The sequence below is a fragment of the Oncorhynchus gorbuscha genome, linkage group LG02 (assembly GCF_021184085.1).
Source record: "Oncorhynchus gorbuscha isolate QuinsamMale2020 ecotype Even-year linkage group LG02, OgorEven_v1.0, whole genome shotgun sequence".
Lineage (NCBI taxonomy): Eukaryota > Metazoa > Chordata > Actinopteri > Salmoniformes > Salmonidae > Oncorhynchus > Oncorhynchus gorbuscha.
In genome coordinates, this window is record NC_060174.1 from 37,266,808 (window position 1) to 37,280,644 (window position 13,837).

Sequence of the window (13,837 nt, forward strand, 5' to 3'; positions counted from 1 at the left end):
CCTCCATAATGTAAGAGTTAATTGTTGGTTTGTGTTTATTTGCTATGCCCCCCTTCATAATGTAACAGTTGATTGTTGGTTTGTGTTTATTTGTTATGGACCCCCCTTCATAATGTAAGAGTTGATTGTTGGTTTGTGTTCATTTGTTATTCCCCCTCCATAATGTAAGAGTTGATTGTTGGTTTGTGTTTATTTGTTATGCCCCCTCCATAATGTAAGAGTTGATTGTTGGTTTGTGTTTATTTGTTATGCCCCCCTCCATAATGTAAGAGTTGATTGTTGGTTTGTGTTTATTTGTTATGCCCCCACCCCCTTCCATAATGTAAGAGTTGATTGTTGGTTTGTGTTTATTTGTTATGCCCCCCTCCATAATGTAAGAGTTGATTGTTGGTTTGTGTTTATTTGTTATGCCCCCACCCCCTTCCATAATGTAAGAGTTGATTGTTGGTTTGTGTTTATTTGTTATGCCCCCACCCCCTTCCATAATGTAAGAGTTGACTGTTGGTTTGTGTTTATTTGTTATGCCCCCCCATAATGTAGGGGTGGATTTTGTAGCTTTTAGATTAAGACATTAAGAACTTTTTCTATTCACTCACCTAATCTGAATTTCAGAATGATCAAGAAAAAGAGAAACTAAAATATTTCAACCTCTCAAAATGGCGTACACCCTGTAAATATGAACAAAATACAAATATTTGCTTTTTTATATTGATCAAAAGCAATGTATATATGATAGTTTTCATATACATTTTTGAAAATCAAAAAATATATAGATCTATATATGAATGTTTGGCATATATGCATAGTTAATCACTGAGGAAAAAATGTGTGATGAGATTGTATTCTTTCTATGAACTCTGAACTAGGAGATGATTTGCACAAAACACGGTGCTAGCAATACAGCCACCATTCGTTACAGCGCATGCAGGCTGTGAAGGGAGGAACACCCTGACTCTCTGTACACTCCCCCCTCTCCTCTGTGTGATGCGTGTATGTATGTGTGTGCGCTAGTTCAAACCCTCGAAGTGAGTCCACTGTAGCCTTAATACCATCAGAGATTCCTGGCAGTGGCTGTGTCTCACACACACAAACACACTCACACGTGGTGCACACACACATTTGCACAAACAGAGACACCGACTGAACTCCAAATCTGTAATCATTATAGGACCCTTGGATATCTATTCATTGATGAGAGAGAGAGAGAGAGAGAGAGAGAGAGAGAGAGAGAGAGAGAGAGAGAGAGAGAGAGAGAGAGAGAGAGAGAGAGAGAGAGAGAGAGAGAGAGATACAGCTGAATCTTTTTTACATTCTGTCTGTTCCTGTATAGCCCCTGTCTGTGTGTCAGAGACCCTGTCTGCCTTGGGCACTGTGTGTGGTTTGGGCTGTGGTTCAATAGGAGACATAGACACAGACAATTACAGTGTTACCATCATCCTGTTACACACTCTCTTCTCCGTGTTTCATCCTGTTACACACTCTCTGCTCCGTGTTTCTTCCTGTTACACACTCTCTGCTCCGTGTTTCATCCTGAGACACACTCTGTGCTCCGTGTTTCATCCTGAGACACACTCTCTGCTGCACGTTTAATCCTGTTACACACTCTCTGCTCCGTGTTTCATCCTGTTACACACTCTCTGCTCCGTGTTTCATCCTGTTACACACTCTCTGCTCCGTGTTTCATCCTGAGACACACTCTGTGCTCCGTGTTTCATCCTGAGACACACTCTCTGCTGCGCGTTTAATCCTGTTACACACTCTCTGCTCCGTGTTTCATCCTGTTACACACTCTCTGCTCCGTGTTTCATCCTGAGACACACTCTCTGCTCCGCGTTTCATCCTGTTACACACTCTCTGCTCCGCGTTTCATCCTGTTACACACTCTCTGCTCCGCATTTCATCCTGAGACACACTCTCTGCTCCGCGTTTCATCCTGAGACACACTCTCTGCTCCGTGTTTCATCCTGAGACACACTCTCTGCTCCGTGTTTTATCGTGAGACACACTCTCTGCTCCGCGTTTCATCCTGTTACACACTCTCTGCTCCGTGTTTTATCCTGTTACACACTCTCTGCTCCGTGTTTCATCCTGAGACACACTCTCTGCTCCGCGTTTAATCCTGTTACACACTCTCTGCTCCGTGTTTCATCCTGTTACACACTCTCTGCTCCGCGTTTCATCCTGTTACACACTCTCTGCTCCGTGTTTAATCCTGTTACACACTCTCTGCTCCGCGTTTTATCCTGTTACACACTCTCTGCTCCGCGTTTCATCGTGTTACACACTCTCTGCTCCGCGTTTCATCCTGTTACACACTCTCTGCTCCGCGTTTCAACCTGTTACACAATCTCTGCTCCGTGTTTCATCCTGAGACACACTCTCTGCTCCGCGTTTCATCCTGAGACACACTCTCTGCTCCGCGTTTCAACCTGTTACACACTCTCTGCTCCGAGTTTCATCCTGTTACACACTCTCTGCTCCTCGTTTCAACCTGTTACACACTCTCTGCTCCGCGTTTAATCCTGTTACACAATCTCTGCTCCGCGTTTAATCCTGTTACACATTCTCTGCTCCGCGTTTAATCCTGTTACACACTCTCTGCTCCGCGTTTAATCCTGTTACACATTCTCTGCTCCGCGTTTCATCCTGTTACACACTCTCTGCTCCTCATTTCAACCTGTTACACACTCTCTGCTCCGCGTTTAATCCTGTTACACATTCTCTGCTCCGCATTTAATCCTGTTACACACTCTCTGCTCCGTGTTTCATCCTGAGACACATTCTCTGCTCCGCGTTTAATCCTGTTACACACTCTCTGCTCCATGTTTCAACCTGTTACACACTCTCTGCTCCGCGTTTCATCCTGTTACACACTCTCTGCTCCGTGTTTCATCCTGTTACACACTCTCTGCTCCGTGTTTCATCCTGTTACACACCCTCTGCTCCGCATTTCATCCTGTTACACACTCTCTGCTCCACGTTTAATCCTGTTACACACTCTGCTCTGTGTTTCATCCTGAGACACACTCTCTGCTCTGTGTTTCATCCTGTTACACACTCTCTGCTCCGCGTTTCATCCTGAGACACACTTTCTGCTCCGCGTTTCAACCTGTTACACACTCTCTGCTCCGCGTTTCATCCTGTTACACACTCTCTGCTCCGCGTTTCATCCTGAGACGCACTCCCTGCTCTGTGTTTCATCCTGAGACACACTCTCTGCTCTGCGTTTCATCCTTAGACACACTCTCTGCTCCGCGTTTCATCCTGAGACACACTCTCTGCTTCGCGTTTCATCCTGAGACACACTCTCTGCTCCGCGTTTCATCCTGTTACACACTCTCTGCTCCGCGTTTCATCCTGTTACACACTCTCTGCTCCGCGTTTCATCCTGTTACACATTCTTTGCTCCCTTTTCCCTATTCAGACAGAGTTTTTAGGGTATGCTATGATGAGGTGATTTTGAAGAGGACTGACAAAAAAAAGAAACAAAGAGGGAAAAACGTGCCAAAAATAACAAAAAACTTTCAATGGTGTATTTTCCTTAATAGGACTACCTTAGTTTGGAAGTTGTTGAGCTGTTACTCAGTAATATGGTGCCATCTCCTGGGAATCTTGAGAACTACAGACATTCATTTAGCTTCTCCACTGTGTGTGCACAACCTTTTTGGAGTGGAACTCCAGTCGTTTTTTTATGTTTTGTAAAGGAATATATATATATATCCTGAAAAATTACCAGATTTTATGAGCTTTGCATTATTACCATTTCTATATCTATTTTGAGACAAGGTATCAAAGTATTGCTTGGTTTAAATGTGATGAAGGTTGTATAGCTTGTCTAACTGATGCTGAGAGATGCTGACATGGGTTTAAACACACAGCTCATATATACACACATGCTGTACACACGCACACGCCGGCATGCACATGCACTCACACACACACAGTGCAGTTTGGACTCCAGTTGCTTTCCTGGTTAGAAAACACGTCAGTAAGAGAGAACCTAGTTGGACCCCTTAGTAGGTTTACCACAGGTAGCCTATACAGATGCAAACCCATGCTGCGGGACACAGAAAGGTGAGGCAGACACTTCATTCACACCAATGAGTTTCTCTGTACGGTCGACTTCATCTTCTTTTCTAATCAACAAAGCACAAATCTACACGGTGAGAGGGTATCTGGTAGACCCACCACTGGATCTAGTGATCTTATCATCATTCAAAGGGTTTTTCTTTCATTGTTGATTTTCTCCTTGTTTGCACTGTGAAGTTTAACATGGTGGATCTATCACAGGCTATGTCTGGGCCTTGCCTGGCCCATCTAAACCTCCCCTCCTCTTGATCCCCCAGGCATCCCGGCTCTCCATCTTCCTCAAAGACACTGAACTCCACACAGAACTGTAGCCTGGCTGAAACTAATGATGAACACTGGCTTAATGACAACCTCAGTAGATTCATATTATTCAGTAGTTTAGTATTGTTGGATTAATCCTGACAGCATATGTGTCAAATGTGGTAGGAGGTGAAAATGTGAAAGGTCAGATTGCTAGCTAACTAGAATAAAATAGTAGCGTTCACTTTGGTGCTATAGATGTACAGATCTTTGCTATACAGTGTTACTGTGACTATTGGTGAGGCCAGGATTTTAAGATACAGTTCTGTGTCATCTCAGATACAGGAAGGGCATACTCAAGTGTAAATGTTTTTGCTGTTGAAATTAAAATAGCCTCATTAGTCTGCAGAGAGAGAGATATAGGCTACCTGCCTCTAACTAGCATCTGAAGGTGAAGATGGGGAGCAACCATGTCTACTCCCAAACACACCGTACTGAAAGGGGTCAGGGCAGAAGCAGGCAGACAGACTGGAAAATAAGAGAGAATACAGTGGCCACTGGCCATTGAGTAGATTTCTGGAAAATAACAATAATGGAAACAAAAACACACTTTATGGTCAGTCCCATGATTTACAAGATCAGTTGAACCCTTTTCACCCTGGTTCTCTTATCATCCATAAGGGAACAGATAGGGAAGGGCGACAGGGTAGTGAGGCTGAGGCAGGTCCACAGCTGTGATAGCTCCACCACAGAGATATATGTTTGTTATATTATGTAATAAATTTATAAGTAAAAACATGAATCCTGTGTATCAGCTCCTCATTGCTGAGATCTACTTTGGCCAGAGCTTTAGATGTGGCAACTGCCATGTCAGTTGTGACCGGAGTCTTTCCCAAGGAAAACTGAGGCCCTCTGCTGGAGAATTGCTGCCGTGTGGCTCTATAGTTTCACAGTAGTCAGTACAGAATTTCCAAATAATTTGTGTACATTTGAGCTGTGATTATAAAATGTTTATTTCTTGAAGGGGGTTGAAATTCCACTAATAACCAGGGTTAATACCCTGAGGGAAGCACATCAAATAGACATAGTAGGTCTTGAAATTATCCTTTTTTAATCACAGTTCATAGGATATCATACAGATTTTTAAAAAATGTGGATTTTCCACACAGAACATTAAGGGCTCTATTCAATCCATATTGCAGGAGTTCAGAGTGATTTAAATGTGAAGGCATTCTAACACTTCAGTGACAGAATACAGTCCTTAGAGTTCTACTACACCTAGATTGTGAACCTCTCAGAAGTGGTCAGTCATTGTAGTTCTGAGCTATCTTCAGTACTTCTGCAACAATTCCAGTTGACTATCATATATATATACACACACACGTATATCTAACTTGTACATTGATCGATAACTGCACTGGAATGAATTACTGGTGACATTGATGCAGCCTAGCCATGTCAGGTAGCAAGTATTGAGGTTTGAAACCACACTGAAATAATATCTAACAGTCGCTAGTGCCGTCACATGGTTACAAGGTACATTCATTGTTTAAAATACATTAAAAGACATGGCATAAAAGCTCTGGCTTTACATTGTAGCACTTAAGAGCAACGACAGCAGCCTTTACATACATGTACCCCATTATCACCTTACATTGAACAAATCCTCATGTAAAAGCCTCAGAGAGCAAAAGCTGATGACAAAATCACAAGTGGCAAAGAAAGTTCACATTCACAGTTTCACTTTGCTCTCCAAAAATAGCCCAAATAGGAAAGTATTGTGTGTGCCCCACATTTGACCAAGCTTCACATTCTAGTTCACCTCAAATAACAAGCCTGCTTGACACACTTTGGCAGACATTTCACCAGCCTGACAACATGTTTCCTACAGTATGTTTGTTGTCACATCAATAGATTTCCCCAGTTCTCACAGGTCACTATTATTATATGGGTCAAAGGTTAGCATTTCCATAGCATCAGTCCCACAGAAGCATGGCTCTCTCATGGCATAAAATACACACATGAGGAGAATGGAAGGATAACATGTCCACAAAGTGAGAATAATATGAATATAACATATCCACAACGTCAGGTATTCAGGAGCAAGGCTCTCCCATGGTAGACTAGTAAAATGTCAACACTATCTGGATAACATATCCAGTGTCCATAGCTGCACCGTAGTCCAAATCAGAGCTTGTGTTCACAACGTCAGTATAATGTAAAGATAACGTGAGGATAATGTATCCACATCAACATCCAGTCAGACAGACTCCGAGCTCTCTGGTTTCAGTCCCTTCTGAGCCGTCTGTAACGACAAATCCTTGTTCTGCTCCAGCTCAAAGTTCTGCAGGCCGGGGATGAACAAAAAATACATCATAATAATTATAATACATTTATTTTATATTGAGCTTTTCATACAGAATCACAAAAAGTTTGTTTTATATTTTTTTATTTAGGGAGCTGGTTTGTCGATGGGAAATGGTCTTCCGCAGATAGAGGATGATGGGGCGGCAGGTAGCCTAGTGGTTAGAGTATTGGGCTAGTAACTGAAAGGTTGCTGAATCAAATCCCCAAGCTGACAAAGTAAAAATCTGTCGTTCTGCCCCTGAACAAGGCAGTTAACCCACTGTTCCCCAGTAGGCCATCATTGTAAACAAGAATTTGTTCTTAACTGACTTGTCTAGTTAAATAAAGGTTACATGATGCATTTCAGGAAAGGAGTAGGTTGAGTGCAGTCTTTTAGGGCTCTATTCAATCTGTATCACTGAAGCGTTAGATTGTTCGCTAAAAATGTAAAAGGTCATTTCCCATTGAGCCGACATATGCAGCATTTACCATGAATCCAGTCTCCAGGACTGCGGGAACATTGCTTTTAATTATAAATTGCGCTAGAAAGCAGATCTTTAGTGAATAGAACCCTTAGACTCTAAAATTGACCTCCAGTAGCTGTGTATTACACATTATTTGCAGACTTTTCCCCATCACCACCCCAGCCTCTGCCTGTTTTTGGTCCCTAGCTAGGCTATGATCCGATTCAATACCTGAGCACTTCCTTGGGTGGGGAGCACCCTGAAGATCAGAGCCTAAACACTAAGACCAAATGTATTATCATTTTCTGTTCAATGTGCACCGAATATATTAATTCTAATAACAGAGCAACTGTCAGTCAAATAGCTGCAGGTAACTGTGGAGAGTGAAACAGCAAAATAAATAAGAGGGGATATATTATCAGAGTGCTTATATCCAGAGGGAAACATGTACCTCTAGCTCCCGCATCACTTCATCCATGAAGTCACTAGAGTTCTGCTTGTACGACATCGCCATTTTGATCGTTTCCTTAAACATCTAGGATACATTTTCAGAACACAGAACTTTTGTTCCCTTTTTTTTTGTTAAGCATGGGAATACAGTACACAGACAGAGTATATGGTGTGTAATTAAGGAGGTCAGTGTTGTCCATCCTCACCTTGACCACATTGGTCCCATCAGCAGCTGATACAAAGTACAAAGGAAGTCCCTGCTTCTTGGCAAAGTTAAAGTTCCTCTGGGTCACCTTCATATCAGCTGCAAACAATAGAGACAACCGAGTAAAAAATAAAGTGGGAAGGAACTAGAAAAAGCCTGTCTGGCTGGACTCACCATCTATCTTGTTAGCCACCACAACACAGGGGATCTCAGGCCTGTACTCTCTCAGCTCTGTGTACCAATTGGTCAGGTTCTTATAGGTGATCTTCCTCTGCACGTCAAAAACCTAACAAACCCAGGTACAGTCAATGATACAGGCTGAGACATAAGTGCAAGCCTTGTAGTAGTATCGTCTTAGAATCTAGCATCAAGTCTTACCATGATACAGGCGTGAGCTTTGTGGTAGTACGAGGGATGCATGCTCTGGAACCGCTCCTGTCCAGCAGTATCCCAGAAGTCTTTGGGGCAGACATAATCACAAACACAGCTGAAGGCAACCAAACAGATAGCATGGCAACCAGATAACAGAACAGGATTATGGTTTAAAGCAATAACAGATTGGTTTACTTAAAACCAGCTGACTATTTTATAGCCTTAACAACTCATCAGTCTAAACCAGACATTTTGATAAGGAAACCATTCATAAACATACCTACTAATACAGCCTTTCTGTCGATGGTGGTATTGTATTTGTAGAGTGTCAGAGCATAGGTTGACAGCTGCTGGGGACGACTGGAGGACAAGTTAAGGAAAAGAATAAACAACATTGTAAACTATCTGTACAGTAGCTACAGCATATGGTAACATTGCTGGTCAAAAGGCATGCCGGCATGCTGGATGACCAACCAATTACAAGCCAAATTGGTCACTGCATGAAGGCATTGGGTTTCTCTCCATTTACTGCTATTAACACTAGGCAACACTTACTTAACTACATCAACCCAAAACACTGATGAATGTCTTCATGTGACACTCAAAAACCAATTACAGAAGGAATAGATGAGAAAGGATACTATCCATCAATCAGGAACCTCTCCATCAACCTGAAAGACAACAAGAGGCAGGTGTTTAACATCTCCTGGGTCACAAAAAGTATGCACTATCATCTTTGAGTGACAAGAGGTAGCTGGCATGCACCCTATCTCCGTACTTGGATTTTCCCACTGCACTGTCCCCAAGGCAGATGATCTTCACTTGTTCATCTGCATCATATTTATCTTGGTCCAGTTCAGGAATGACATTGGCGTCGCTTGCCATCCTTCCTTCGGGATGGGGAAATCAGCTGCGTCGCACAGCGGCTTAGTTAACTTCTAACTAGGTAGCTAGCTAACTTTAGCTATGAACAAGATGACCGATTACACTTAGTCTGTGATTACACTAACGCTAGCTCCTGAGCTAGCTAAATTAAACCGCTTAGCGTTATCGCGACACACATTGGCATGTAACTGTTAAGTTATTCACTTAAAATATGACTCAACCCCAGTCATATGTCTAAACTAACTTATTAGCTAAACTAGCGAAACGGGTAACGTTATGTTTTCAACTCGTTGGTTATCTAGCCAGTGGCTACTTGACTTATCTAACTAGTTAACTGTAGATAAAATCTAGCTAATGCTTAACGTTACATCCAGTCAGGGACATTTGATATGTTTGGCTATATCTAACAACCCTATTTAGCTGTCAATGGTCGAGCAAAATAAGCATCAAAACATTAACGTAGCTATCGATGGAAAAACGTCAAAATATTGTAGCTAGTTAGCTAGCATGTTCTTGTAACAACAGCTTCGATAGAGAATGTTTGTTTCTATGCAACGCAGACGCTTGAAGGCCCCCCTTTTGACGTGGCTGTTCCTATTATTGCCTGAAAATATATATTCATGTTCTTTTAGCAACGGCTTCCATAGAGAAAGTCTGTTTCTATGCAACGCTGACGCGTGAAGGTCCACTTTTTAACGTGGCTGTTCCTATTATTGCCTGAAAATATATATTAATGTTCTTGTAGCAACGGCTTCCATAGAGAAAGTCTGTTTCTATGCAACGCTGACGCGTGAAGGCCCACTTTTTAACGTGGCTGTTCCTATTATTGCCTGAATATATATATATATATATGTTGATGTTCTTGTAGCAACGGCTTCGATAGAGAAAGTCTGTTTCTATGCAACGTTGACGCGTGAAGGCCCACAATGCTGTTCCTATTATTGGCTGAAAATATAACTTGGTCGCCAACGTTCCTATAATACCTCATTATACCGCAGGGTTGTCAAATTCTCGTTTCTGATTGGCTAGATTATGTTGCAAAGAAGCGAAACGGGAAGGGACCATTCGTTGGGGACCTACGTGAATTTTCCTAATAGAAACTCGTTTTCAAACTGTTTGGACTAACGATTACACCCATGGTTTCTTTTTCAATGAGTGAAAAAAAGTGCATTAATTGTCATTGTTGAACATTTCTTTATTGATTGATTACCACATTTTGACAGGTTGGCTATTTTAGATGACATCAAAGTGAGTGAACATAAGTAATTTTGTTGTGAAAATCATGTCAGATCAATGTGATATCAAACCACATATTTGGTACTGGGAAAAAGACATACTACTAGATAGTTTATATTAATTGTAATACTGAAAGTGGTCACAAACCTTTGGCCTGATATCAAACTGAATCTCATGTGGTAAAATATGTGCACCTTAAAACAGAAACGCATCCTGTTGAAAAGTGATAACTGAAGTATAAATACAGTAATGGAGTAATGGAGGAAATGGAAGAAGGAAGAAGGAAGGGAGGAGAGTTCCTATTACACCACGTCCACGATGAGTGGAGCGATGAACTCGGAATGATGAATTCTGAAAGTGAAGCTTGGAGGTTTGATCCTGGTGAAGGTCACCTACCAATGGAAGATGGGCAGCTAGGACACTACCTATGCAACAGTGGGTAGAAAAACACTTTGCAGAAGAGATTTTCATATTTTTTATTTTAAGATGTTAATCATTGCATAACAGAAATATAAGAGTGATATGGGTATGATGGGGTGACTTGCCTGTTCAGGGTGGTGAGCTCCGGGGCCTGGTGTCATGGTGGTGTCTCCAGGCATGCTGTTGCATCCTGTCATGCTGTAGTGGGGGGCTTGTGTTTGTAGGTGCAGGGGTCCACCACTCTGAATGTCGCTGGGCCAGGGACAGGTGAAAACACAGGGAAGAAGTGTGAGGGAAGATACAATGAACGATAGGCTTATCGATAGGCCTATTAACTCAATCTGTTCATCTTCAATAAAGAGGACAGGTGAGATTTCCATTTGGAAGAGTCTGTATTCGACATGTTAGATCTACCTTCTGCAGGTCCTCGTGGAAACTGACCATCTTGCTGCATCCTCGGAGGGAGAAGTTAGGGGCGGAGGTTTTGTTGAAGGTGGCAGGCCCCAGCACAGAGAGCTGCATGTAAGCAACAGGGCCTGAGCGAAAGGACGCAATCACATTCCGTAAGTACACCAACATTCTATTCCACAGTTCTAACACATTCTCTCAGTCTTCATCGAACAGTCTCCTTCGATCACATTCTAAAATTCTGCAGCCAGCATTCTACTCCATGTCTCTAAAGAGCACATTGTTGGACTGTTATCATTATTGAAGAGGATGTTACCTGATGTTACCTGGGGTCTAGTGGTTGCAGAAGCCTTTGCTCCAATCAGACAGGGAGTAGGCAAGGGCAGATTAATATGCAGACTGCCCCGACCTCTCAGTGGAGTAGCGACCTGAAACACCGAACAGACAGTAAGAACACAGTTTCATATTATATGTTGAGTCTGTATGTGTGTGTAATTTATGAGAGACACTGTGTGAGTTTTGAGCATGCTTGTGTGTGTGTGTGTTACTGACCAGGTCCAGGGGTTTGGAACAACTGGGGGTCATTGGGGCGGCTGTAGAGGGAGTATGAAGGGGCCCCGTTATTTCCAATCCTGGTGATTTTGGAGGGAACCAGGTACGCTGGCCCTGGGGAGTGGTCTGAGCTGAGCCGTTGGTGACGCATCCCAAAACTGAACGCCGGCCCGGGGAGCGGTCTGAGCTGAGCTGTTGGTGACGTATCCCAAAACTGAACGCCGGCCCTGGGGAGCGGTCTGAGCTGAGCTGTTGGTGTCGCATCCCAAAACTGAACGCCGGCCCTGGGGAGCGGTCTGAGCTGAGCTGTTGCTGACGCATCCCAAAACTGAACGTCGGCCCTGGGGAGCGGTCTGAGCTGAGCTGTTGGTGACGCATCCCAAAACTGAACGCCGGCCCTGGGGAGCGGTCTGAGCTGAGCTGTTGGTGACGCATCCCAAAACTGAACGCCGGCCCTGGGGAGCGGTCTGAGCTGTTGGTGACGCATCCCAAAACTGAACGCCGGCCCTGGGGAGCGGTCTGAGCTGAGCTGTTGGTGACGCATCCCAAAACTGAACGCCGGCCCTGGGGAGCGGTCTGAGCTGAGCTGTTGGTGACGCATCCCAAAACTGAACGCCGGCCCTGGGGAGCGGTCTGAGCTGAGCTGTTGGTGACGCATCCCAAAACTGAACGCCGGCCCTGGGGAGCGGTCTGAGCTGAGCTGTTGGTGACGCATCCCAAAACTGAACGCCGGCCCTGGGAGCGGTCTGAGCTGAGCTGTTGGTGACGCATCCCAAAACTGAACGCCGGCCCTGGGGAGCGGTCTGAGCTGAGCTGTTGGTGACGCATCCCAAAACTGAACGCCGGCCCTGGGGAGCGGTCTGAGCTGAGCTGTTGGTGACGCATCCCAAAACTGAACGCCGGCCCTGGGGAGCGGTCTGAGCTGAGCTGTTGGTGACGCATCCCAAAACTGAACGCCGGCCCTGGGGAGCGGTCTGAGCTGTTGGTGACGCATCCCAAAACTGAACGCCGGCCCTGGGGAGCGGTCTGAGCTGAGCTGTTGGTGACGCATCCCAAAACTGAACGCCGGCCCTGGGGAGCGGTCTGAGCTGAGCTGTTGGTGACGCATCCCAAAACTGAACGCCGGCCCTGGGGAGCGGTCTGAGCTGTTGGTGACGCATCCCAAAACTGAACGCCGGCCCTGGGGAGCGGTCTGAGCTGTTGGTGACGCGTCCCAAAACTGAACGCCGGCCCTTTCAGCATTCTGGGGTCATGGTAGTTCAGACCTGAAGGAAGAGATGAAGATGACAGGCAGGTCAAATTTAAATCACATGGGGTACTACTAGGGGTACTACTACTACTAAGTAAACTCAATGTTTACATTGTATTTTAAGGACAGATGTGATTTGAGTGTTCAGAATACATCAAAGTCAACTCTCATCTAACAGTGGCTTTGGCATCAGTAAAACATTTCACATCCAAACCTTTATAATGTGACAAGTACATAAATATGTCTAGGCTTGATTGAGACAATAATAAACCTGTTTACTGTCGCCTCTCTATCAAACTCACATTAATGTGCCTCATTTCCATGTGGTTTAGGGTCTGGGTAGCAGGCTGAAGGCTTTTAAATGATGATTCATGAAAAACTGAAACAAAACCTTTGTGGAAAATTAAGGATCAGGAGGTTAAATATCATCAAATAAATGTATCAGCATTCAGATTATTGAGTCTGTCCAAAACGCAGTTATGGCTTTTAGAAATATTCTCTCCAGCCACTCACTTTTAAGTGATTTTATGCCTTATGCATGGTTATCAATTTACACAGTTCCTGGATAAAGGTGTCAATGTTACTCTAGAGAGCACTAAAGAAAAGTGGGAAAGAGAGAGAGGGAGATATATAGCTAGAAAGACATGTAAAAAGAGAAAGAGAGAGAGAAACTACTCAAAGTGGCCCCCAAAAAGCCAGCTCTTTAATAGTGGTGCATTAAATAATTGAACCCCCCCTAGTAGTGAAATATGATTGGCTATACAGACACTGGCTCCAGACCCCTTCATAGCATGAATATCTACATCACTTGTGGTTGGTGCTCATCTCTCTGAACAGCTGAGCACAGATTCCAATCTCTCTGGTCCCTACATAGTTTTGGGTTATTGATGCCGAGTCTGATGCTAAACCGTGATAAGCTGT

The 13,837-nt window shown here is 43.9% G+C and overlaps 1 protein-coding gene and 1 long non-coding RNA gene across 2 annotated transcripts; one reads left to right on the forward strand and one right to left on the reverse strand.

Moving 5' to 3' along the window:
* Positions 1-5,331: 5,331 nt before the first annotated feature.
* LOC124001813 (rab-like protein 2A) lies at positions 5,332-10,090 on the reverse strand. The gene is made up of 8 exons (XM_046308907.1): positions 8,945-10,090; positions 8,808-8,837; positions 8,447-8,526; positions 8,173-8,252; positions 7,969-8,080; positions 7,796-7,893; positions 7,591-7,674; positions 5,332-6,673 (listed from the first exon to the last, which is right to left on the reverse strand). The coding sequence occupies exons 1-8, from the start codon at positions 9,049-9,051 to the stop codon at positions 6,590-6,592; spliced, it is 675 nt and encodes a 224-aa protein (XP_046164863.1). The 5' UTR covers positions 9,052-10,090; the 3' UTR covers positions 5,332-6,589.
* LOC124001822 lies at positions 9,948-12,401 on the forward strand. The gene is made up of 3 exons (XR_006832863.1): positions 9,948-10,299; positions 11,131-11,270; positions 11,453-12,401. It is a non-coding gene; the product is annotated as an uncharacterized LOC124001822 (long non-coding RNA).
* Positions 12,402-13,837: the final 1,436 nt, after the last annotated feature.